The sequence below is a fragment of the Oryzias latipes genome, chromosome 2 (genome assembly GCF_053564925.1).
Source record: "Oryzias latipes strain Hd-rR chromosome 2, Olatipes_Hd-rR_3.1".
NCBI lineage: Eukaryota > Metazoa > Chordata > Actinopteri > Beloniformes > Adrianichthyidae > Oryzias > Oryzias latipes.
In genome coordinates, this window is record NC_136238.1 from 1,536,416 (window position 1) to 1,563,372 (window position 26,957).

Sequence of the window (26,957 nt, forward strand, 5' to 3'; positions counted from 1 at the left end):
TAGTTTCAAGCAGCCCTTTAATGACAAAACTCTTTTTAGTCATCTAAGGTCACACACAAAGCAACATGAAGTAGTGGACTGTCCATTCAAAAACTGTCAATACCCTACAAATGTATATTCCTCCTTTAATGCTCACAAAAGTAGAAATCACCCAGATGGTGACAGTTCAGCCTTTCAGTTAGACACTCTTGCAGTAAGAAATATTTATTTCACATACTTAATTTTCACATTCTTTAAGTTGGCATTCACATCTTTTTCGTTTGGCATAAGGTTCAATTCAATGAATAGAATAGAATGGCTTTATTGTCATTGTGCATAGTACAATGAGATTTAAGCATCACCATCAGTGCAAGAACAGTAAGGAAGGGAAAAGTAGTAAAGATAACATTGTAATATAATAAAATCAAACAAGCAAACAAACAGTATATACAAGTGTGCAATATAAGCTGTAAACTGTATTGGTGAGTGCCGAGATAGTTGTGCAAAAATTGCATATGAAAAAACTGTGCGTAGACATGTCAAAGTGCAGAGGTGGCAATGAGGTAGATAGATGACACTGTGTACAGACTATGGACAAAATAAACAGGAATGTTTTTTTTTGTTTGTTTTTTTTGTTTCTCATCTGTGCATTTGGGAATTGAGGATTGTTATTGCCTTTGGAAAGAAGCTGTTTTTTAGTCTGTTGGTTTTGCTTCTGATGCCTCTGCAGCGCCTCCCGGAGGGCATCAGGTTGAACAGGTCTGAGCCGGGGTGTGAACTGTCCTTGATGATGTTCTGAGCCCTAGTGAGACAGCGCGCGGAGTAGATGTCCGTCAGGGTGGGGAGAGGGCACCCAATGATTTTCTCAGCTGTCTCTACAACTCTCTGCAGTCTCTTTTTATCCGTGGCCGTGCAGCTGCCGAACCAAACAGTTATGCAGTATGTGAGCAGGCTCTGGATGGATGATGGTAGAAGGTCAGCAGCAGGTTGGTTTTAATTTTGTTCTTCCTGAGGACCCTCAGGAAGAGCAGACGCTGCTGAGCCTTCTTGATGATGGCGGTGGCGTTGGCTGTCCAGGAAAGGTCTGCAGAGATGATGATGCCGAGGAACTTGAAGGTGTGGACCCTCTCCACATGCTCCCCATTAATAAGGAGGGGGGCTGGGTCCGCGCCATGTTTCCTGAAGTCAACTATGATCTCCCTGGTTTTGTTGGTGTTCAGGGTGAGGTTGTTCTCTGAGGACCAGGTTGTCAAATTCAGGACCTCCTCTCTGTATGCAGACGCCTCCCCCCTGGGAATGAGTCCGACCACCGTGGTGTCGTCGGCAAACTTTATGATGCAGTTGTTGTTGTGGGCTGGACTGCAGTCGTAAGTGTATAGGCAGTACAGCAGGGGGCTTAGCACACAGCACTGTGGGGCCCCAATGTTCAGTGTGCGGGTGGAGGAGTGGTGGGGGCCAAGTCTCACAGTTTGTGTTCGGTTTGTGAGAAAGTTGTTAATCCAATTGCATGTGAGGGGTGGGAGGCCGAGAGTGAGCAGTTTATTGCAGAGTCTGTCCGGGATTATTGTGTTAAAAGCAGAACTGTAATCCACAAAGAGCATCCGGACGTAGGGATTATGGTTGCTGATTTCAGGCAGGATGGTATTGCTGCCTGGGCCAGGGAGAACTTGAAGATATTTGTGAAGGTGGGGGCGAGCTGATGGGCGCACGCCCTGAGCACTTTGCCTGGAACTCCGTCGGGGCCAGCAGCCTTCTTGGGGTTCATTGCTAGGTGCACCCGTCTGACGTCGTGCTCCTGTACAGTGAGTGGGGGTGTGTTGGGGCCGGAGGGGGTTGGGGGTGGGTCCGGCGTGGTGGGGTAGTGTTGGACTGTTTCATGGCGAGCAAAGAAGCAGTTAAGCTCCTCTGCCTGTGTAGCATCTGGAGCTGCTGTGGACACATCACAGCCCCTGAAGTTGGTGATGTCCTGGATGCCTCGCCAAACTTCTCGCGGGTTGTTGCTGGAAATGTGGGCCTCCATGCGCATCCTGTGGTCTGCCTTGGCTGCTTTTACTCCTCTTTTCAGGTCAGCACGGGCAGCACTGTATAGTGCTCTGTCCCCTGACCTGAAGGCAGCGTCACGAGCTCTGAGTAGGGAGCGGACTTGGCTGGTCATCCAGGGTTTCTGGTTTGGAAAAACCCTGATGGTTTTGTCCACAGTCGCATTTCAAATGCAGAACTGTATGTAGTCCAGCACTGTTCCTGTGTGTGTGTCCAGCTCCTGATGGTGGAATAAGTCCCAGTTTGTCAGTTGGAAACAGTCCTGCAGCATGGGAAGGGCATCCTTAGGCCAGGTTGTGATGGTCTTTGTGGTGGGCCTGGATCGGCGTATGAGGGGGGTGTAGGCCGGGAAGAGCAGGAGGGAAAGGTGGTCTGACTGCCCGAGGTGGGGGAGGGGGGAGGCTTTGTATGCATGCTTGATGTTAGTGTAAACATGATCCAGAGTGTTCCCCCCCCTTGTAGAACACTTCACATGCTGGTGGAACTTCGGGAGAACAGTCTTTAAGTTGGCCTTATTAAAGTCTCCTGCCACGATGTGAACGCCGTCGGGTGAACCCGCTGCTGTTTGTTTATGGCGCTCAGCAGGAGAGAGAGCGCTGTGTTTACGTTGGCGTCCGGCGGGATGTACACAGCCGTGATGATAGCAACAGTCAGCTCTCTCGGGAGAAAAAAGGCCGACATCTAACAGACATGAGCTCCACGTCGGGGGAGCAGTGCTGATCGATGATCGTTCCGTTGTTGCACCAGTTTTCGTGCACGTAAACACAGAGTCCCCCCCCTCTGCTCTTACCGGAGTCCTTTGTTCTGTCCCCGCACAGCAGAGTGCGACCTTCGAGTTGGTATGTCCGGATGAAGCCAAGTTTCTGTGATGATGAGCGCACAGCAGTTGTTGACATAATAATTTCCGACCAGTTGTAATCTCAAGTTGTCCATTTTGTGAACCAGCGATCTGGCATTTGAGAGGAAAAGGCTCGGTAGAGGTGGCTTGTGTGGTTGTTTCCGTAGTCTTAGCACGACGCCAGACCTGCAGCCTCGCTTCTGCTTCCTCTCCCTCCTCCGCCTGCGTCGTCTGCCGGTACCGACAACAATCCAAGGTGAGCCCGGGGGTCTCGCTATGTAGCACGGAATGTTGTGCTCGTGGTGGAAGTCGCTGGAAACAGCGAGTTGATGTCGGTTTCCGATGTCCAATAGCGTCTGACGAGTGTAGTGGGTGTTAGCAACGCCCAAGAATAAAAATAAAAGCGAGAATGTATAGAAAAGGAATAAAGAAAATATAGAAAAGGAAGCACTGAATGGGGAGCCGAGAGCCGCAGCACCTACGCGCGCCGCCATCTTGGATTCCATGAGAAATTTCCATAAAACTTTCGGGTAACAAAACCCCCAACACCAAGATCAGGGGTCGGCAACCTTTTTTACTCAAAGAGCCATTTGTGACAGCCCCTAACGAAAAAAAAGCACCCGTAGCCACAACCCGTTTTGACATCATTATATATATTATGCATGTATATATTATATCAAGTGTGCTCATTACGTCGATCGCGATCGATTTTCAAGGACATAAGTGTAGATTGCGGGCCAGGAAAGATAAAAAAAAGTACTTCTTTCTTTTCATCTTCATGTTTATTTGTTACATGTTTATTTCAACATTATTGTTTATGTACTGATGATTAAAAACTACACATTGAGTTTACATAAAGATACTTTTGTATTAACAGATGAGGCGTTTTATTACAAAGACAGAAAGCAGCGACCATCGTATTCATGCTCTGCTGTAAACGGTGCAATGCGGGGAGCGTGGCATATTGTGAGGCATTTGGCGCTGCTGGCTCCGTATTGATCAGTATTGATGGGGAACGACGACTACTAATTTAGTGCTCCGTCCTCCGAACACACAATATATTTCACGCACACACCTCCGCTCCGTGCTCACACCCCCATCTCCACCTGCACGCGCCCCTCCCTGGTGGCACGCGCGCCGCTCAGCACAAACACACACTCCGCAACAGTATAAAGCGCGTGCCTCACAGCTTCCTTGATGAGCTCGTATTTATCGGGCGACAACTGCAGAGCTTATAGCAGGAGGAGAAACGCGGGCGGCTTTAATAAACTCCGGTTGCTGGACTTCTACCGGGGACATGATGTGCCGCGGGGAGAAAAAGACGTTCTGAAGGCAGAGTTTGCGCTGAGTGCATTTAAACTCGCGTCTGCAGTGACGTATGTGTCAGAGGATGTCCGATTGGCCATTCTGCATGTCAGTCAAGTCCCGTACTTTTCGGTGAGGATTTTGATTGGCTGGTGGATTTTCAAGAAGCACTCTCTTCCCCTTCAATCTCCCCCACGTCCCCGAAGATGACCGGTCGATCGCAACCGACGCAACGAGCTCCCCTGCTCTGAAACACACATCACCGCACACGGGAGTCCAAAACACCGGCGCAAACTCTCCGTCACCAGTAAGCCGCTCCTCGTTCAGCGCCACGCCAAGCCCCCGGCAGAAAATCACTCCATACCCGGAGTGTTTATTGAAGCCGCCCCGCGTGTCTCCTCCTGCTATCAGCTCCGCAGCCTTGCCCGACAAACACGAGCCCACCAAGGAAGCTCTTTTTTACGTGGCACGTGCCTCGCACTGAGCCAGCAGCGCCTTTGAAATGCCATGAAAAATGAACAAACTAAAATAAATTTGAATTTTTATAAAATACTCATTTTATAAATACTCATTATTTTTCAAAGTCACAGGGAGCCACAACAGAAAGATGAAAGAGCCACATGTGGCTCTGGAGCCATGGGTTGCCGACCCCTGACCAAGATCATCCAGAAGAAGAAAAAATGTGAATGTATAATCAGTGTGTAATAAGATGAGGTGTGTTTTCGGCGGCAGTCATTTCATTCCATTTCCAGTATGACTGCTATGTGTGACCCGGCACCATTGACCGTATGGGCCGCCCCGTTCGAGTACAGCGCCACGAAAGGTACATGCTATCTAGTGGATCTGCTATAGGTTTACCCCGGCATCATTGACGGTTGGGCCGCTCCTGTTCGAGAACCGCTCCACGAAGGGAACATGCTATCTAGTGTATCTACTATGTGTTTACCCCGGAACCATTGACCGTTGGGCTGCTCCCGTTCAAGAACCACTCTACGAAGGGAACATTCTATCTAGTGGATCTGCTATGTGTTTACCCGGCACCATTGACCATTGGGGCGCTCCCGTTCGAGAACCGCTCCACGAAAGGAACATGTTATCTAGTGTGTCTGCTATGTGTTTACCCCGGCACCATTGACCGTTGGGCCGCTCCCGTTCGAGAACCACTCTATGAAGGGTACATGCTATCTAGTGGATCTGCTATATGTTTACCCCGGCATCATTGACGGTTGGGCCGCTCCTGTTCGAGAACCGCTCCACGAAGGGAACATGCTATCTAGTGTATCTACTATGTGTTTACCCCGGCACCATTGACCGTTGGGCCGCTCCCGTTCGAGAACCACTCTATGAAGGGAACATGCTATCTAGTGTATCTGCTATGTGTTTACCCGGTACCATTGACCGTTGGGGCGCTCCCGTTCGAGAACCGCTCCACGAAGGGAACATGTTATCTAGTGTATCTGCTATGTGTTTACCCCGGCACCATTGACCGTTGGGCCGCTCCCGTTCGAGAACCACTCTATGAAGGGTACATGCTATCTAGTGGATCTGCTATATGTTTACCCCGGCATCATTGACGGTTGGGCTGCTCCTGTTCGAGAACCGCTCCACGAAGGGAACATGCTATCTAGTGTATCTGCTATGTGTTTACCCGGTACCATTGACCGTTGGGCCACTCCCCAAGCATACTATCTGAAAGAGAGAGGGAAGAATGAAGGGGAGCCAACATAAGAATTACTCACACTTTTTTTTTTTTAGAACGTAGAGCCCACGTCCACAAAACGCTGTAAGGAACTAATTTGAACCACCATGACCAACCCGTATGATGACACTGACTTAACATCCAATCCCATGCTACCGATGGCATCCTATGACATGCTTAAGTAACATTCAGTATTCGAAGTTTCCATCAAAACTATGACGGGCTCAATGCCATAGCTTTCCATTTGGCATGCTATTTATACGAGCTTAGTAACATCCATTATTTCGGAGCTTCCAACGACAGTGCTACGACCAGCTTAACGGCCATGAAGTTTTCTTCCATTTTGCATACCAATTATACGCGCTCAAGAAACATTCATTTAGTCGAAGTTCCAACTGAATATTAAGAACGAGTTCAAGGCCATAATTACTATGCCTCATTGGAATACTACATACATAAATGGGCTAAGAAGCCAATTTCGAGCTCCATCTCATACTATAATACAAACTTAGAACATCCAAAATTTGAGGCTTCCACCTGGCAAATACTTTCTTTTTCTTTTAACACCCACAATCCACTAATTACATTCATTCTGCTGCTGACATATTGATTGATTCGAGTCAAGAAGTGTCATTGGAATGCAGAGGAGGCCCACCGCCCCATCATTTTCAGTGCAGCAATAGGAACGTCGAGCAGTCGTCGTTGCAGCACCAGATCAAAGAATGCAGGGGTGACCTCATTTGCCAGAAAACGGAGAAGCAGACCGGGGGTTAGGGGTTCGCAGGCTCAGGATGCGATGCATGGAAAAGCTGTATTAGTCTCGGCAATGATCTAGAAACTGATCAGTTTCAACATGCTTGAGATAAATGGAATAACTGAGAAGTGAAATTTAGTAGATAGTTAGGGAAAACTCCATTGTAGATTCATCGCACTGCAGAAACCACCAGAATCACAAATTCCAACAGTGAATTGATAGTGAATTATAGATCTGCACGAAATCTTAACACCAATTTTGTATACACCAATGGTAAGAGAGTAACCTTTGACAGTTCCAGAGGGACGCACCTTCAGAAGGTCATCGAGGAGCAGGCGATGGGAAGGGTAACCAAGGCCCAAAGGAGAATTGTAGATGAGGAAGGTCACATCCCACGTAGCAATGGATTGCAGCTCGGCTGGATTTGATTCTTGTATTCGAAATTAGTGGTTCTCAAATAGGTGGACAACAAAGCACAGACAGCTGAAATTTTAATTAGCCAAGGGCGTCTGGAGACTGTGAAAGAAGAACTTGAGATCCACGAGGGACCGTAGGTTTTGATAGTATTTTAGCTAGACTGAACAGTAAGCATTTAGAGGCGGAGTACAACACGTCTCTAAATGGAGAAGCATCTAGCCGAATGTCATCTGCTTAAGCTGGGCAGATAGAAGACTGGCTTGTTGACACAAGATTTAACTCTTGAACTAAGCTTGAGAGCGTAAGTGAATAGTTTGTACAGTCAGGGTTAAAATTGCTCATGGTGATATTTAAACACCAACCAAGTCGACAGACGACACATAAGACTATCACACTATTTAAACAGCCGTATTATAATCTCCATGGCTGAATTCTCTCATAACCACACATTCCCTTAAAACCATTAGAGCTGTGGAGTCTGGCGGCCGGACATACACAAACCACTCTTCATAAATATTTCCCCCCAACACCAGAGGGCGCAGCCTCAGAAGAACAAGTGACTGAAGACACGACAGTCAACATCATAAGAAAACACAGCAAGCACTGAGAAGGAAACCAAACGCAAGGAAGGTGGGACCTAGGACCATCTGTCCCCTGCCTCTTCCCTGGTGGGGGGTGCGGGCCCCTTTGCAACGGCGGCCGTGTCCCCGGGGTGCCGGCTTCCTGGGCCCGGCGGTGCTCTCTCCGCGCGGTGGGGGGGTTCACATTACATCTGAGCTGGGGGGTGTTGGTGTCCCTGGGGGGTGGGTTCTGGTCCTTGCTCCTGAGCGCTGGGCCCCGCCAAATATCCAAATGTGGCCGAGCCTGGTCGGGCCATATTTACAACACCCCTTGTGGGCCCTCTTTTTTCCCCGGGGTTCCCCCCTCCTGGGCGGGGGCGGCGGGCCCCTGCCTTGCTCCTCCCTGGACCAACCGTGGGCTGGGCGGATGGCTGCCTGGAGTGCGGAGCGGGTCTCCCTTGGGGGGTCCTGGCTCGTACCTGGGGTTGGGGCGGGGGGATGCCCAGAACTCCTGGGTGGTGGTGGGGTGCTCGTCTGGGGCTGTGGGCGTCCCTCTCCGGTGTGGCCCTGCGTTGGGTTCTCCCGGCGCGGCGGGGGGGCTGTTCTCCTGGTTGGGCTGGGGCGGCCCTCTCTTTCCCTCCGTGCCTCCCTGCTCTCTGGCTCTGGGGGCCTTGCGGCGGTCCTGCTGGCCCTGGCCTGGGTGGCGGGCTTGGTCGCCCGGGCGGCGGTTGTTTCCTGCCGGTTTCCGTGTGGCGTGGGGGGGATTCCGGCTGCCGCTGCTGCTGCGGTGGGGGTCTTGGGGTGGGGATGGCTGGGCGCTCTCCCTCCTTCTTTACACATTCCACCATCCATTTTAGAAGAACATGAGCACTCACCTGAGCACGGGTGTTGGCTCACCTTTGCACTGGCGGTTTGCGTGACTGAATGACTGAAATGTTTCACACTAGTTGGTTTTAAGGCATAAGTATGCGTGTGAGCACTATCTGTTTTGTGTACATGTCGACAGATGGACATTTTTGCAGCTAGCAGGTGTGTTTGACACTTGGGTGTGTGTGTGGACAGGCTCCGCCCTTTTTGCACTGCATTTGAGCCTTACCATGGTGATTAACAGCCAGTAAACTTGTTGCTTTATGCTGCTTCATGGTCTTATCCCCCTTCCCCTCCTACTATCACCCTCCTTCCCCCCCTCTCTCTAACGTCCCTCTCTCTTCTTCCCCTCTTTCCTTTTCCGTCCGGTCCAACACCAAAGATCTTCAAACATGTTTGAAATTAATAAAGTTTGGCCTCAATTACAAAAGGGGTTTATTCAGACATACCTTTGGTTTGTCTGAAGATTAATAACCCCTCTTGTTAAAGTAAAATATGTCCAACACAAGAGGCCCTCAGCTCTCATCTGTTTGCCCAGCTGTTGGACAGGACAAGGTTAAAAAAAAAAAAAAAAAAAAAAGAAACCAAACGCAAGACATGAATATCCAGCACAGGAACCTGGGGCCCAGGATCGAACTACCCGGAACAGAACACAAGATGAACGGATGACAGTGGGACAGAGGCCACAGCAAATTTCAGGTAGCCCAATCATTGATAAAACACAGTCATTCAACCCAAGAATGAATAAACGACACGCTGCACAGAGCGAGAGATGACATAATGGGGAGCGGCATGCATCAACAAACCGTCCAGATCTGGGAAGAAATAAATCCGGACGGGTGGAAGACCATACATCATAGACAACGTGGAAACCCAGATTCGAAAATGATTTTTAGCCACAGAGATGCAAAAGACCAAGGATACAGAGGAAAATTGACCACCGAGAAATCATCAATAACACGCAAAAATGAGGGGGATCCCATATCCCACACCAAATCCAGCACAGGACTTCAGATAAAACGTCTAATCATAAGGACAGCCACAACAGCTGAGAGGTAGACCGACAAACACTTCGCGCCAGCTGAACGCCAAGAGACACCACTGGGAGGCATAGAGAGGCAGGTCAGTGCAAACGAAAACCAGAAGGACCACAAGGAAAAGACTGCTGCTGCAAAATTAAAAATGGAGGAACCGAGCGCCGACAGTTCCCACACAATCGCGTCAAACCTGAACGTCCGAGTGGCCACTTAGGGCCTACTCAAAACAGAAAAAATGGGGTTCTGAGAAAAGCCCATCACGAACCCCCACAAACAAACGATAAATCCCTAAAACAACCAGAGAAAACACAGCAAAACATCGGGGAGTTTGAGAAGACAGGGCCACGCACAAACTGACACACACGCATAGACAACAGGGCAGAATTTAGTTCCCAGAACGCCAGGGGAACGCTCTTCTCGTTTCCGGCTCTCTCACAGAAGAGACATGTCCATAAACCGACCAATCCAAATGCAGGTTAAACTAACAAACGCACACAGCTTCAACAAAAAAGAAGCAAAACAAAGAGCCACCACGACAAAGCCAGCACTGAATGATGGCCCACACAGCAGAAACCTGACCAGGGATTGAAGAAACGCACAACTTGATAAAGAACTAAGAGTCCATAGGGGCGTGACGTCACCGACGACCGCGCTGAGTAGGAAACCAACCCGGAAGAAAACACAGCACAGAAGCACAGAAAACAAAAACACGCCGCACACCAAACATGTCGGCGACCATGGCACCCAATAAGGCTGATACATCACCCGAACGATATTCACTGACAACCCAAACGCCGCAGGCCGCTCTCCGCAGACACGCGCCGGGAGAAGCGAGAACCGCGGCTCCAAATACGCGCCGGGGCCGGCAGCCGAAAAAGGAGAGGCAGACGCGGGGAAACGGACGCCCCCGCAAGATCCAACAAAGCGGAGATCCCACAATCCGAAAAGAACGGGGGAAGAGCATCATAACGCAGAAAGAGAAAAGCGAGCATGGAGAACCGTTGAAAAACGCGGCGCCGCTGCGTAAAGGGAGTGACGGGGAGTGACAGGGAGTGACCCCCCCCCCCTAAGAAGGGGGTCCTGACAATCCGACCAGAACTAGGGGAAGGTCACCATGAAACAGAACAGCGAGCACGAAGAACCGGCGAAGAATGAGCGCTGAAGGTAAGAAAGAGAATGAACAACTGCGCACCTGGGCTTTAATAAGACGCTGAGCAGGTGAGTTAATTGACTGAACCGCCCTAGGGTAGTAACCTGTAAAACACTGCCCGAGTATCTGCCCGAAATACGACAAAGTCGCCATTTAAGAGTGAGATCCTAACAAAAACTTACAATCAGCGAGAGCCTAGGCCCCTGGAGTCTTCCGAAGTTGGTCCTTCTCACGAATCTCCTGAGCTGGACACTTCTGATTCTATTCCCAATGAGTCTGCTTATGACATCAAAGAACTGCAACTTCAGTTGAAGAATAATGTATCATCTTTGCTTTTGAAAATGCAGTGTTTTTCACGTTTCAGAGACTGCTATACAAGACATGGTTGACAGTTTGCTGCAGATATTCACACTTTCAAAAGCCTCTTGTGAGAGAGACCATCCTTGTTGTTCTGCAAGAACACAATGAGTCCATCAGTGATGCTGTGCTTCAAGAGTTGGTGGATGCCATCACGGAAAGTAATGTCTTTGTTAGTGCAACTACAGAGGGTGGAGAGCTGTCTACCACAAAACGAAGAAAAACATTTGTAAGAAACAACTACCCTCTGGTAATGCCAATACAACATACTCTTGATTCAATCGGATACACTGTTTGTGTTCCAGTTCTACAAATGCTTCAGATGATGTTCAAAAACACTGAGCTTCTCGATAAGCTTCAGGCAGCTACAAAATCGTCACCTGGAGTTTATGTGGCTCATGAAGATGGGGCATATTTCAAAGCAAATAAGCTTCTATCAGCAACTGGAAAATTGAAATTGTCTCTGATTTTGTATGTGGATGATGTTGAACTAGCCAATCCTTTGGGAACGAGTAGAAAGATCCATAAGATATGTGCAGTGTATTGGTTGCTTGCTAATATACCCAGTCAGTATAGGTCTAGCTTGCATGTTATACAACTAGCCCTGCTATGCAAAGTCTCTGACCTCCAAAAGCACAGTTATGAAACTGACCTGTCACCTTTGCTAAAAGACTTGCAAACTTTAGAACAGGATGGAATTTTCATTGAAGCACTTGGTGAATGTATTCAGGGGACTGTGCTTTGTGTGGCAGCTGATAATTTGGCTGCCCATGGTCTTGCTGGTTTTGTACAGTCTTTCAGAAGAAATTACATATGCAGATTCTGTTGCTGCACCACAGAGAAATTCCAGACCACCAAGGTTTCTGATGGAGAGTTCTGCTTGAGAACAAAAGAATCTCACGATCTTCATGTGCAAAATTTTGTGCAGGAAGAATATTCAACACATTTTGGTGTTACAGGTGCTTGTGCCCTCAGCAAAACATTGCAGCATTTTCATCCCATTACTGGTTTCCCACCTGATATACTGCACGATCTCTTTGAAGGGATTGTGCCTGTTGAGTTGGCCTTGTGCATCGGTGAAATGATTCGACGAAAGTATTTCACTCTTGAATATCTGAATACAAAAATCCAAACTTTTCCATATCAGCACTCTGATAGAGTTGATAAACCAAAGCCAATCCCAAAAAACTTTGCATTCAAACAAAGCATTGGTGGAAATGGGCACGAAAATTCCACCCTGTTGAGGTTATTGCCACTCATGTTAGGAAGCAAATTCCCTGAAGGGGATGAAGCATGGAACATACTGATGGACCTAAAAGAAATTGTGCAACATGTGTTATCTCCAGGCTTAACAGAGGAATCTATTCAGTACATGCAAAGTAAAATATGTGATCACAGGCAGGGTCTTAAAGTTATGTTTCCAGATTTTAGGCTTCGACCAAAACATCATTATCTTGAGCATTATCCAGAGGTGACAAAATGCTTTGGTCCCCTGGTTCACCTGTGGACCATGCGGTTTGAAGGAAAACATCGTTTTTTTAAAAGGGTCATTCATGATGCAAAGAACTCCAAGAATGTCTTGAAAACACTAGCTACCAGACACCAGTACATGATGGCATATTATCTCAGTGCACCAGCATTTTTCAGACCCCACATACAGGCCTCACATGTCTCATCGGTTCCAGAAGAAAATCTGCCCAAAGTTGCACAAGACTTCATCAAAGCAAAGACAAACAGCCAAAGCATATACAGCACATCGAAGGTTTAAGTAGATGGCATAGAGTATGCCAAAGGGATGTTTGTGTCAGTAGGCCAGACAACAGGACTCCCAAGATTCAGCAAAATTGATGATATATTGCTCAGAGACAACTCTGTTTCATTTCTTTGCAGGAACTATGAGTGTTTGTATTATGAGCATCTGAGGTCATTTGAGCTAATGTCATCAGACTTATTTTCTATGCATCTGCTTTCAGAACTGAATGACACACTGAGTCTCAGCATACAATGTTGATGGACGTTTGCTGTTAACACAGAAACGATTTGTTGTGATCAAAGATTTTGTAGAAAATGTATGTTTTAATATCTTATTCTTTATTATGTTACAGCTTTATCTTTAGTGTGAAGTGAACTTATTTTGAACTATCCAGATTTATGGTCGTGTGACATTCCTTTTTGCTTTATGGTTGCAGCATCCTGTGAAGAAATAGGATGTTCTTTGTGCAAAGTTAGGAGTTTTACATAGGTGCCATAAATATGCCATGGACCATATTCGTACCATCTGGGTTGAAGATTCTTCCCCTGGGAAAGTGTGAAGATTCGTGTTCTCATGTGGAGGTTGGAGCTGACCTTTGCTCTGGATACCGGTAAAGGAACCTTGAGTTGTCCAGGAATGATTTACTCTGACCAGATGGGGACTCTTTTGATCATCGGACTGGGTGTGCGCCGGTGAAACGGGCCCCCGAGAGGCGGAGCGGATTTGAAGCTGGCAACCTTCATCTATTGGCCGGTGATAGCAGGCGGGCTATCAGCTGACGAATCAGAGCGACCATGGGCGGAGGACCGACAGCCATGCTCTTTCCGGAAGGCAGAGATTCAAACACATCTTAAAAAGACTGGTTTTAAAGTTTTCCATTGTTCTTGGGTAAATCTACGAATAATTCGCATGTAACTTGTGCGTCAGTAGATCTTTACTTGAGAATCCAGATATATCTGCATTAATGTTTAATCTGTGCTCTAGAACTATTGTCAGGGAAATAAACTTTGTGTATTTTTAATCCGGTTGAATCTTTGTTTGCTTTACCACTCTCGACACAAAACTTCCTCCTCCATATACATATCTCCACAAACATTGTCAGAAAGATCACTTTATCCACACGTCCAGAGTCTGTGGATGAGCTAAAGAGAATGATACAAGACAAGTTCAAACTAGACTTTGATTTTAGTCTGTTTTATGAAGACCCAGACTTTGATGGGCAGCTTTGCTCCCTTGTAGACATCGAAGAACTTCCTCAGAAAGCTGTGCTAAAGATTGTGCGACCAGAGAGCGATACAAGTTCAATAGCATCGGATGACACTATATTACTGCCCCATGCTATGACGCCGGAGAGGATTGATGAATGGCCTCAGGTTTTTCATTTTTTATTTTATTTTTTTTATTTTTTAACTTGTCCTGTCCAACAGCAGGGCAGGCAGATGAGAGCTGAGGGCCTCTTGTGTTGGATTTTACTTTAACAACAGGGGTTATTAATCTTCAGACAAACCAGAGGTATGTCTGAATAAACCCCTTTTGTAATTGAGGCCAAATTTTATTAATTTCAATCATGTTTGAAAATCTTTGGTGTTGGACCAGACGGAAAAGGAAAGAAGGGAAGAAGGGAGAGGGACGTTAGAGAGAGGGGGGGGGGGGGGTAAGAGGGTGAAAATAGGAGGGGGGGGGGGTAAGACCATGAAGCAGCATAAAGCAACAAGTTTACTGGTTGTCTATAATTACGGTAAGGTTCAAATGTAGTACAAAAAGGGCTGGGCCTGTCCACACATACACTCAAATGTTATCTCACACCTGCTGGCTAAAAGAAAAAAAGAACGTCCACATGTCAACATGTACACAAAACAGATAGTGTTAAAAAAAACCAACAAGTGTGAAATATTTCGGTCATTCAATCATGCAAACTGTTAGTGCAAAGGTGAGCTAACACCTGTGCTCAGGTGAGTGTTTATGTTCTTCTAAAATGGATGGTGGAATGTGAAAAGAAGGAGGGAGAGTGCCCAGCCATCCCCACACCAAGACCCCCGCCGCATCAGCAGCGGCAGCCGGAACCCCCAACGCCACACGGCCACAGGCAGGGAACAACCGCCCCCCGGGCGACCCAGCCCACCACCCAGGCCAGGGCCAGCAGGACCGCCGCGAGTCCCCCAGAACCAGAGAGCAGGCAGGCACGGAGGGAAAGGGAGCGCCGCCCCAGCCAAACCAGGAGGGCAGCCCCCCGCCGCGCGGGGAGAGCCCAACGCAGGGCCCCACCCCATGGCCTCAGGTTTTTCCAATGCCCACTTTTTCCTATGAGGTTGAACTCATACTTAGTGAGGGAAATAGAACTTATCAGAGAACAGGAAAGTCTTTAAAGTTAACCAGGGGCCAAAAACATGACATACTTGAAGCTCTTGCAGCTACAATGCACAGTTTCAAAGCATACCCCAATGACAGAGAGGTTTCAGTGGTAGCAGAGGCACTTGTTACTCATCACCCTTGTCTGAAAGAGCCAGGCTCTAAAACAGGGTGGTATGGCTGGAAAAATAGCCTCAAGTTTAAAATGAGGAATTATCGAGCTAAGTTAAGTCGTGCTGGATTTCAAGAGGTAGCAGTGAACTTTGGAAAGAGAAGTAAAAATAATCCAGATAGACAAGCTGCACACACTGGCATTAAAAGACCAAAGAGAGCAGAACTCAATTACCTCCCCAATTTTCCAAGAGGGGAAGATGCTACCAGCCTAGACCAACTGAGACTGCAGATTATAGATGAAGTTAAAAAGACTGACAAAGATCAAATCCTGATCACCAAGTTAATGCAAAGCACCTTTGCCCTGCTGCGCAAAGAAATAATCAGTGATGACCTGCCAGTTGCAGACATCTTGGAATGCTGGCCTGCCCTAAAAATGGAATCTCAGGTGAATATTTTTTTTAAATACAATTGTACATGCAACAGTATAATGCTTTGAGCCACATACTCACAGTCCTTTTGTGTCTGTGCAGATTTGTGCAGAGTTTCACAGAATTACAAACATTAACTTGAAGAACCACTTTGCTGTGTTGGACCAACATACTCCTCGCCTTCAGAACATATTCAGGAAGAAAGCTTCACGCACAGGGAAGGTGTCCGATGTCCTAGGCCAGCTCTTCACAATCTACGACCTCCAGGTAAGTGACATCTCATAATAGCTTATTGATATGAATGTCTGTACAAGATTTAGTGTTGCTCAACTGCTATGCTGAACAACTGTGGGGTTGTTCATCAATGTCATGTTCTCACACTGCAGGAACAAGTTGATGTTCATGTAAGACGTGCAGTTGTCCTTCAGGCTCTCCTTGCCTATCTCCATGATGACACCTCCAGCTTTCTGAGGACTTGTGAGGTAAATTAAAATGTTTACAATGTACTGTGACAGCATAAATGTGATACAAATGTCTGTCACTCGCAGAGCTAGACAGACCTTAACTATGTTGATTCTGACCATTAGCTGGAAGGTGTGTGAAAGCAGGGAAATGTATAAATTATACTGGATTGCAGATATGGAGGACCAGGAATGGCCACCCCTGATCTACTTGAACAAATGGAAATTAAAAAAGAAAATAAGTCCATGACAGTCTGAGAATGTGCACCAATGGGATTTTCAAGTCTTACTCAATAAGTTGTAATTAAAATATTCAATAAGACAATTATGAATATGCTTGAAAAAATGTTTATTCATCTAACTTTAAAAAATTCTATAGTTTGACAATTGTCAAGCTGTGTCATTAAAATATGCTATTGTAGATATGGATGAGTCCGTATGTGGACAGCTTAAATTGTCAGACGTCCTGCAAAGTTTGTCAGTGTATTTTGCTTAAACACTAAGGTAGGCAACAAGAACTTGTAAAATTAGAATTAAAATGTTACGTAATCTCCTTCATATAGTGTAAAGACAGGACAGCCCGCGTGGTATAAAATGACAACCTAGATAATAGGAGCTACATGATGGGCAAAAGCATGATTTTCATTTGATCTTACAAAAAGTAAATTTTACAGTAAATGGATACCTTTCATGTGAAAACATAAATGTACACTATAGTTGCATTATTGTAATTATCTTTTCTCTTTAGGTTGGGCAGTCCATGGAACCAGATAATGTGGACACACTACTTGGACTTCTTGCAGTTGGTGCTGATCCACAGAATGCCATGTTCCATCCAGTCAAGATCGTGGTTGTACTTGAGGGTAACACGATTATTGACGTACCCTCACTGGCTGATGGATTTGTCATATTATTTGCATTGATATATGCCTTTCATCTAGCGTACCCCAAAACCTTGGTCAACACATTTGACTTTATTCAAAATGTCTTGATGGGTCTTGAGGATGAAAAATTAAAGCCCAAAGGGTTGAGTCTGAAAAACGACCTATTGACAGAACTGTAGTGTCATTCTATGAATGATTCTTTTGCTGGACTATGGAAATTTCAACATGTTGAACTTGTGTTTTGAAAGTGTTGTTTCATGTAAAAGTTGAGGTTTCTTTTTGCACTAAAACTGGATGTGTGCAATGATAGTTTCTGAAAACTATCCAGCCTTACTAACTAGCCTGAATTTTATTTGAACTGTAAGAACATTATGGTTGGTGGCAGATATGACGATGCTTTTATGTAATCTGCGTGAGTGCGATTTTGAAGGTTATTTTTTTTCTCATTCAAGGCTATACTTTATTTATAGAAATATTGTTTTACCTTTTTTAAATTTTTATGAAAATGCCTGGCGCACACACATTATCTTTGCCAGGTTTTGTTTTTTTTGTTTTTTTGTTAAGGTTGCCTAAACAATGTTTACTTTTAGAAGTTGTGGCAGTAAAACTGTAAAACACAGAGAATACTAGAACACAAGTTTTTCTAATTGTAGTTGTTGAAAAATAGCCTTGTTAGAATTTTTTTGATTACAGGCTGTATAGTGTTTTTTTGTTGTTGTTATACCTGCTCAGGTTGTTCAAGATGTTTATTCTTGAATCCGTTAGTCACTTATCAAAAGCAATTGTACAATCAACCTTTTCAGTCATTGCAATGATTTACATTTTTGTTTATATTTACACTCATGCAGGTTTTTTTTTACTGGATTGAACAGATGGATATATGTTAAAATTACACTTTTTTTTTAAATTATAAAATGTACACGGACTTGACGATATTGTTATTTTTTGATACCTGAAAACTCTTTAATTGTAAAAGTGAAAAAAAATCACTTCTGTTTCTGTTTTTTTTCTTTTTTTTTGCACAATCTGGTATTACAATCATTGGCTGCTCTTTAATTATATGACTGATGACTTGTTTTAGCTGCTTTTGGGAAGACTTTGACATTGTTTAATAAATGACATTTAACACGGTCAGTCGGTCTAAATATTTTCATTTTGAAATTTTTTGTATTGGCTCTATTCAAGTATATGTATGTAAAAGAAAATGTTTAATGATTTAAATGTAGTCACCTAGAAGGTGAAATATTTTAGAATTTAAAATTTAATAAATGATTGTATTAAGTACCAAAACATTTTAAGTAAAATATACTTGTATAAATATATTGTAAGAACTTAACAAACTAACTATAGATAACTTGATTAAAGTTGTGTTTTAAACAAAGAAAAATTAGTCAGGTTTACTTGAATTCTTTTGTCACATTAACTTACAAAAATAAGTCTTGTAACTTAAAACTTTAAGTTAACAATAATTTAAAAAATGTATGTAATCAGTTTCGAAGAAATGTTTGAGTTAAGTGAACTTATTGTGTTTTACAGTGCAGTACACCTTCGAAAGACATCAAGAAGGTCTGGTACTCCAAACTGCTGTGCAGCCCGTAAGCCAAAACCACAGTCAGAGACCTGTCCCCCACTCGGAGGCGGAGGGACATGACCCTCTTGTCCAACGGGGTGAACTTCAACACTTGGCTGCTGAGCTGGGGGCTCACGAGTAAGCCCACACCAGCCCGCTGATTCTAAACTTGAGCAACTCCAGAGTGGTAGAGAGTCCAACCCCTCTCTAAGGACTGAGTTTCAGAGCCCAGGCTATGTGTGGAGGTGAGCCCCACTATATCTAGACGGTATCTCTACACCTCATAAGCTCAGGCTCCTTCCCTCCCAGAGAGGTGACGTTCCATGTCCCAAAAGCCAAGTTCCATGACCTGGGTTTGGGCCGCCGAGGCAACCATCCCCGACTGCCACCCAAACCACAGTGCACCGGCCCCTTTTGAGGTCTCCTACAGGTGGTGGGCCCATGGGAGAGTGGTCCCAAGTTGCTCCTTAGCGGTTTGCCTGACTGGTGGCCTGTGGGAAGAGCCCCGGTCACCAGGCACTCGCTTGCGAGCCCCATCCCCGGGCCTGACTCCAGAGTGGTGCCCTGGTGACGCCAATCAAGGCGACGTAATCGGTTCCTTGTTGTTTCTTTTCATCAGGGGGATCTGAACCACTCTTTGTCTGGCTCGTCACCCAGGACCTGTCTGCCATTGGAGACCCTACCAGGGGCTTAAGCCCCAGACAGCTTAGCTCCTGGGATCACTCGAGCTCTCAAACACCCCCACCACGTTAAGGTAGCGGTTCATGGGGGAGCGAATATTCAATCAAATTAAGTTTCTGATTTGTGAAAAAGGACATTTATGAATTTTCCAAAAGTGAAGAAACATCAGGCAGACATCTGTTAAAAAACTTGAGCATAAAAAATGTTCCTCTGTGTTAAAAAATACACAATGTATGAGGATTTATGTAAAAACAAAATCTTTTTCCCCTGAAAGGTGATCTGAGACTAGGTTATGTTCTCAGTCTTGTAATAGTAGTCTATGAAAAAGAAAGTAAAGTTCTTTTATTTATTTTTTTATTTTACAAATCAGAAACAACTTGCTAACTTTGTTTCACTGAATCTTTGTCATCTGTTAAAACAATCTACTAATGCTTTTAGATGTTTTTAAACTAAAGTTTTTTTAGTAGCATTTTAATTTGAAAATGTAATTTTTCAGAAACTGGAAGCTTAAAAATATTAAATTTTGGCCCTGTTCAGACAGGTCCTTGTAAAAATTACCTGACATTAAACCAGCCCATGGCCTGAAAAAGGTTGGAGACCACTGGGTCAGGGTACAAAGGATCAGTGGCATATGTTGTGTGATGAATTTCATTAGTATGCATGTTTTACTGCTTTGACATTTAGGGCAGCAGTGGCTCAGGCGGTTGGAAAGGTCATCCAATGATCAAAGGGTCGGCGGTTTGATCCCCTCTCCCCCCAGCCAACTATTGTTGTGTCCTTGGGCAAAACACTTCACCCTCCTTGCCTCCAGTGTGGCTCCACTGGTGTGTGATTGTGTATGTGATGGTCAGAGGGGCCGTAGGCGCGAACTGGCCGCCACACCTCTGTCAGTCTGCCCCAGGGCAGCTGTAGCTACATCAGTAGTTACCATCACCAAGAATGAATGAGGAGTGAATGAATAATGGACATACTGTAAGCGCTTTGAGTGACTTGAAAAGCGCAGATAAATCCAATCCATTATTATTATTATCATTATTAAGTAATATTCTTTGAAATCTCCTTTTACTTCTGGTTTTAAAATGTGATTCATAAAATATTTTTCCAAAATACATAAACGCTCCACCTGACTTCCAAAAAGGATAAAGTCTGCAGATGCTGATTATCCTCAGTTGGGTCCTCTTCCTCTGAACTGGCTGCTGTTCAGCTGCAGCAGCTTTAGATAGGAACCTGCATCTCCGCTTTGCTGTGGTGAGGCTGGTTCCTGCCTGTGATGCTGCACTAGGCTGGCTATGCAGCCATCCACAGGGACAGAGGTCCCAACTATTAAAGTTTCTACTAATAAACCGTCTTTTGAACTCAGTCTCTTACCCAATATTCATCTCCATCAGTTAAGGGGATTGGGGGGTCTGGGAGGGTTTTGGGTGAATTGACTTTTTTTTGGTGTACAGCACATATATTACATTATATTACATAATGTATGAGGAGTGCTATATAAATAAAGATTGATTTGAGAATAAGTTGTGGTTTGAGTGCAGTCATTACAATGACTCTAAGAAGGATTCTGGTCTCACTTGTTTGAAAATGTCATCAAAAGTCGGTCTTTTGGTCGGATCTTCATTCCAACATTCATTCATCAGATTGAGACACTCAGCAGGAGCTTCATCCACAGAAACAACTGGCCTGCACAAAGGGGGGGGCTTCATCAGCCGGTCCACAATCTCTGAGGAAGATATAGAGGGTAAGACAGTCAGATGGTCTTTAGACCAGGGACCAGCAACGTTTTTGACATGAACGACCAATTCTAACTGTTCTTTAACAACTGTGACATCACCAACAATGATTAACTTTGATGCAAAGAAATATAGAAACATTTCCAATAGAGATGAAATGTTATTAACAAACAGCAGGTCAAATAACTTTTTAAACATATTTTAGCAGTAACTCAAAAAAGTTCTTTCATAACAAAATTGCACAAAGAAAATAGGTCAAAGTCGGAATAGTCTTGAAACTGTCTGAAAGTCCTGCATTTGTGGTTTTTCATGCCAACAGCAATAGGATCCATCAGAACAAAATACCATCAATATTTTTAAGAACTTCACAACCATAACATGAAAACAATAAGTGTATTGTGGTTTATTCATCTTTAGTTCCATTATGAGACAGGGCATGAGGAACTACATGTTAATGTGATGGTGTTTTTATTGAATGTAAATTCAATATTTAATTTATTACAGACGACAAAGTGCGTATGGTTGTCACTGTCTTTCCCTCTGTGTGCCGACTGTGGCAAGCGCTGCTGACTCCTGGTTTAAACAGCACGTCTTTAAACAGATTGTCTTCAGACAGTCAGTTGGTCTGTAGTCAGTCTGATGGTCTTTAAACAGACTAACGGTTGTCTCACCATGTGCAGGCATGTCCATCATAGCATAGGGCAAAGTTCTGGAGATCACTTCCTGTATGATGATAGAGAAACTGAAGACATCACCAGCAAATGAACCTCCTCGAACTGGGTTCCTAAGGAGTTCTGGGGAGGTCCACAACAGATCTGAGAGAAACATAGATGGGTTTGAGAGACCGTCAGTAACAGTTGAACTAATAAAGACTTCAGCAATCAGCAGTTAAATCTTCTTTCAACAGTTCTAAAACAATCATTTCTGGACGGCTTCTAGTCTGAGTTGATGTCTCCACAAGTGGTCAGATGTTTTCCTTAGTGGAGATTTGTCAACATTTATTTAGTTCTTCCTGCTCTTTGTTTACCCTCATGGCAAAGGTCTAATGGTTTTTCAGTGCAGATACTTTGACTCTGTCACATATTTTACTAAATGTTACGCCTGTGTTGCATTACTTTTGTCTTGTTCTTACTTTTAGAGTGCTTCTCTGCTTGTGTGTTCCTTTGTTTTCTGCTGCAGTGGGAGGTTCTGTCCTTGTTTGCAGATTGGAGCTCAAATTGTCCGGAGTACCTGATTGGCTAAAGATGTACATGTCTGGGTTTAAATACTGTCACATCAACCTCCCCCCCACACACACACCTTTTTGTGGAAAGTGAAGTATTGTTGATCAAAGGATAGGAGTAAAGTGTGTTTGTAGACAGAAAAATAAAGGCGAGTGTGAAGGTTGATCCACATCAGTGTTTGCCAACCCTGCTCCTCAGGGAATGCTGGACTGATTTTTCTATGAAGGTTTGAACTTTGACAATTCAAACATAAGAATAGAAATGGGGAAAATATTCATGTCTGTCTGAGAAAAGAGTAGAAAGTGTCTAGTGAGGGATTTTAGTCTTTAAACATCTGTAAGACTATTTAGCAAATTTCACATGTTGTATCTTACATTTAGCTTACGATAAATGTGGGACTACAGTATTTGTACTGCAAGAGTACATTTACTATTTCAATTAGTAGATTGCTGTATTCAGCAATTACATCGGATCTGGATTTTGCTTTATCTAATGTACTATTCAATTGTAATAACCGTGTTTACAGTTATTACTTTACTTCAATGTGTATATATTGTGTTCTTTTATTTATCTGGGTTTACTTGTGTGTAAGTTATGTGTTTCTGAAACAAAGATTTTTGTTTTGTGTTTACTCACCGTAGGTTATCATGCTATTGTAGATTTAATCATGTTGTGTTTTCACACCTGCAGTGTTCTCACCTGTTATTCACATGTAGAATCAACTACATACTTCAGAGTCTTACTAGCTTATCTTTTTCTGGGCTTGACAAGACTTGTGAATAGTGTTGGTTTCAGGATAAAGGCTGTAAGACATCCTTGAGGAGGGGCTTATGTGTAACCATAGATGGCCTTTTCCTCCTGTGGGCTTCATTTGTTTTAGGGCAGTGTTACCTGTAAGTGAACTTAGAATGGGCTGCCACTCAAATGGATTTGTGGGTAAGGAAACTTTTTTTAAAAAGAGCTTGAGCAGATTTCAAGTGCTCCATGTAGGGTACAATAAAAAGACTCCATAATTACTGCCAGAACAAAGACAGAGGTTTATACTATGATTGGAAGAACCAGTTTTTCCTAGGTGTAAGTGGGAAGGCACCAGATCTGCACTGTCGGCAGACAGTGCAGATCTGGTGCCTTCCCACTTACACCTAGGAAAAACAATTGTACTGATAGAATGTAACCCACAAAGATGGAAAATGGTAAAAAAAAAAAAAAAAAGAAGAAGAATAATAAGGTACATGCCATACAAGGATCCGCAAACACAGGTGTTTTACCTTGTGGGTCCTCAGGAAGGCTTAGGTTCTGGGACTGAAGAATCATGGGAAGTCCATAGTCTGTGATTTTTAAAACAAAACGTCCATCAACCAAACAGTTGGTGGACTTCAGACGACCATGAGTCAGGCCCCGCAGATGGAGGTACTTCATACCCTGAAACACACATTTCCTTTATTTATATCTGGTTCTCTGCCTATAAAACAGCAGTGGTGTGTCCTCTTCTAAAGAATATTCATTTAGATCCAAACACTACGGACAGTTGCAGACCGGTATTCAACCCAACGTTTTTAAGTAGAATTATAGAATAAATTGTTGCTAATCAACTACATGAGTTTTTAAATACCTAAAAATTAAAGAAAAAATCAGTCTGGTTTTAGGACAAACCACAGTACAGAGACGACTCTTTTAAAGATAAAATGATCTTAGATAATGATCTTAGAATAAATTTAGACTCACCGACACTTTCTGCTCTGGTTTTGATGGGCCTTACTGCCGCTTTTGATATACCAGATTTTCTTAGACAGACTGAGGAGTCTAGTGGGCCTCTCTGGATATGATATTAAGTGGTTATATTCTTACCTTACAGATTGACACTTTTATGCAAGTATGGATACATGCACTCCTTTTTAAAAACTTTTTTTTTAACTTGCTCTGTCCAACAACTGAGCAAATAAATTTGAGCTGAAGGCCTTTTGTGTTGGACAGGTTTTACTATCACAAAAAGAGGTTGTAGAACTTCAGAAAACCAGAGTGTAAATTTGTATTATTTTTTTTTATTTGTTACATTTAGTGAGTGTGGGGAGGGAGAGGGGAAGAATGTGAGGGGGGGTTGGAAGAGAATAAAAGGAAGAGAAGTGACAAAGTGGGGATACAAGCGCTGATTTGAATAAGTTATTATTTTAAGCTGTAACAATTATACCAGATCTGCTGGAAAGACAAATGTTACATCAAAGGAGAAATTCTGACACGAAGATGAGCGGAAGACATCTGTCCATCAATACACTGTGGGTTAAGAGAAGGGATGAAGCAGACAGGGAGCAGTTTGGCAGTGTGCACGTGCACGTGGGGGTGGAGATACATGCATGCTGCCAAAGTGAATCGTGTGTTCAAAAGGGGAACCAGATCCTCCCAGCCGGACCAGCCAGACCAGGAGAGGGGGGAAGAAACCCCCAGGCCAGGAGCAACCCCGGCGACAGGACCCCTGCAGCCCGGGAGAATGGGACCGCCCATCCACCCAGCCAGGCGCAGAAGGGGGCCACAGGACAGGCGTGCTTAGCCGTACCAGGTGGCAGCCATGGGAGCCAGACACCGAGAAGCGGGCCAAGGACGAAGCCAGGGCCCAGAGGTTCCATGAGCCGCCTTCCACCCGGCCAGCGCCCCGTTTCCACAAGCCAGCCCCGGCACCTGACCCAAGCAACCCAGAGATCAAAGCACAACCACAGCCCCCCACACACACACACACTACTCTACCCTCTACCACCCTCCTCACCCGCCATGTTATCAGAGGATACATGCTCTTCCAGAAGCAATGAAACAAGTTGCGGAGTGCCCCAACGGTGGATTTTAGGCCCAATACCTTTTAACTTGCAAAAGTTGCCTGGATTGGTGTCCCCGGGGCCCCACTCTGGAGCCCGGCCTGGGGTTGGGGCTTGCAGGCGAGCGCCCGATGACCGGGGCTCTTCCCACAGAGCGACATGAGACCACTCTCCCATTGGCCCACCACCCATAGAAGACTTCAAAAGGGGCCGGTGTATTGTGGTCTAGGTGGCAGTCGAAGGCGGGTGCCTCGTGGCCCAAACCCAGGTCATGGAACTTGGCTTTTGGGACATGGAACGTCACCTCTCTGGGAGGGAAGGAACCTGAGCTTATCAAGTGTAGAGATACCGTCTAGATATAGTCTGACTAACCTCCACATATAGCCTGGGCTCTGAAACTCAGTCCTTAGAGAGGGGTTGGACTCTCTACCACTCTGGAGTTGCTCAAGGTGAGAGGCGGCGGGCTGGTGTGGGCTTACTCGTGAGCCCCCATCTCCGCTGCCAATGATCTGGAGGTTAGTTGGATTCGCTGGCGGTGAAGGAGGCCGGAATTAGAAAGACTTGGAAGACCCAAACGCACTGTGAGAGACTGCTGCGAAAATCTGGCTGAGCCCTCCTTTAGGGAAGTCTTTAACTCCCACATCCAGGAGAACCTCAAAAAGGTACAGAGGGAGGTTGGGGACATTAAGTCCAAGTGGACCATGTTTTCCTCTTCCATTGTCTCTGCTGCTTCTCGGTGCTGTAGTCACTGGAGTACCGATCAAATCTCGGGCAGAGCTAAATGCAGCTGGAGTTAGCAATGCTAATAGCGCTAACAGTTCTGATCATTTCATAATCATTTCTCACGTCTAAAGGGATTTCCCTGGTCCCAACACCATCGAGACCTGCCACTCGCTCCCCAGAAGAAAGGAGACGGATAAAACAGCGATCCTCATCAGGTTTGTGAATCAAAAACACAAGCTAGCTCTGATGAACCAAAGGAAGAACCTGAAGGGATCTGCTGCTTATCTGAACGACCATCTGACCAGAAGGAATGCTGAAATCGCCAAACATGCCAGGCTTCTCAGGAAGCGTAAGCAGATTGAGAACACTTGGGTTAAAGGCTGCAGGATTTACGTCAAACCACTCGGTCCACCGGACCGGTCCAAGGTTCTGGTTATTAACACCATGAAGGACTTTGAAAAGTGTTTGATCACAGACGTCTGAAACTACATGCAGTGATAAATCAAAGAGCCAAATAATTTTAAGAAATATGACGCCTGGATTCATCTCTTTTTCCAAAAGTCTGAAGGACCCTGATTCTCAGCAAAGCTCTGACCTGCAGAAAATTTGACCTCAACTTTCAGCGCTAATGATATCAGCTGAAGAAGGATATGGACCTTAATCTAATGTCTGCAGACATAACATCGAGGAGAACTATAAACTCTGTTTAACCCCAGAAGAACGGCTGTTAATCAGCAGAAGAAGAAATACCAACCTTGGTCATTCGACAGATTATGGACCCTTTTTTTATTTTCCCTAACAGCATTACTTTATTACAAAAATAAATAAAAAATACAAAAACAAAACAAATAATAAAACAAATGATTAATCAATTATCGAAAATGGTTAAATTGATTGACTTTTAATGATATTACTTCACTTGCTCAAAAAAATTGATAGGTTTATTCATGAATTTTCCTAATGTGACATAATTTTGCACATATTTTTTACTTTTGATACGTGATCAAATTTTGCTAAGAAAATTTCTAAAACAGTGTTGTGTCTATTTTACTGATATCGTATTGGTTTTTTAATCACATCAATCTCTTTTATAAGATAATGTGCATATATTTTGAAAAACTGATCTGCATTTGCCATTTTGATTTCTAAAAGTTATTTTTTACATAATAGTTAAGTAATTCATCTTTGTCATGTGCTTTATTGACACTTAATGATTCTTAATTCTGTCTGATAA

The 26,957-nt window shown here is 44.6% G+C and overlaps 1 protein-coding gene across 4 annotated transcripts in view; it reads right to left on the reverse strand.

Annotated features, from left to right (window-relative positions):
- olgc3 (membrane guanylyl cyclase) overlaps window positions 1-26,957 on the reverse strand; it is a 138,411-nt gene that overhangs the window by 16,574 nt on the left and 94,880 nt on the right. For all 4 annotated transcript variants that reach the window (NM_001137655.1, XM_078930220.1, XM_078930219.1 and 1 more), the window contains 3 exon segments: window positions 20,815-20,963; window positions 21,645-21,788; window positions 23,465-23,618. In NM_001137655.1, the coding sequence (NP_001131127.1) occupies window positions 20,815-20,963; window positions 21,645-21,788; window positions 23,465-23,618 (447 nt within the window).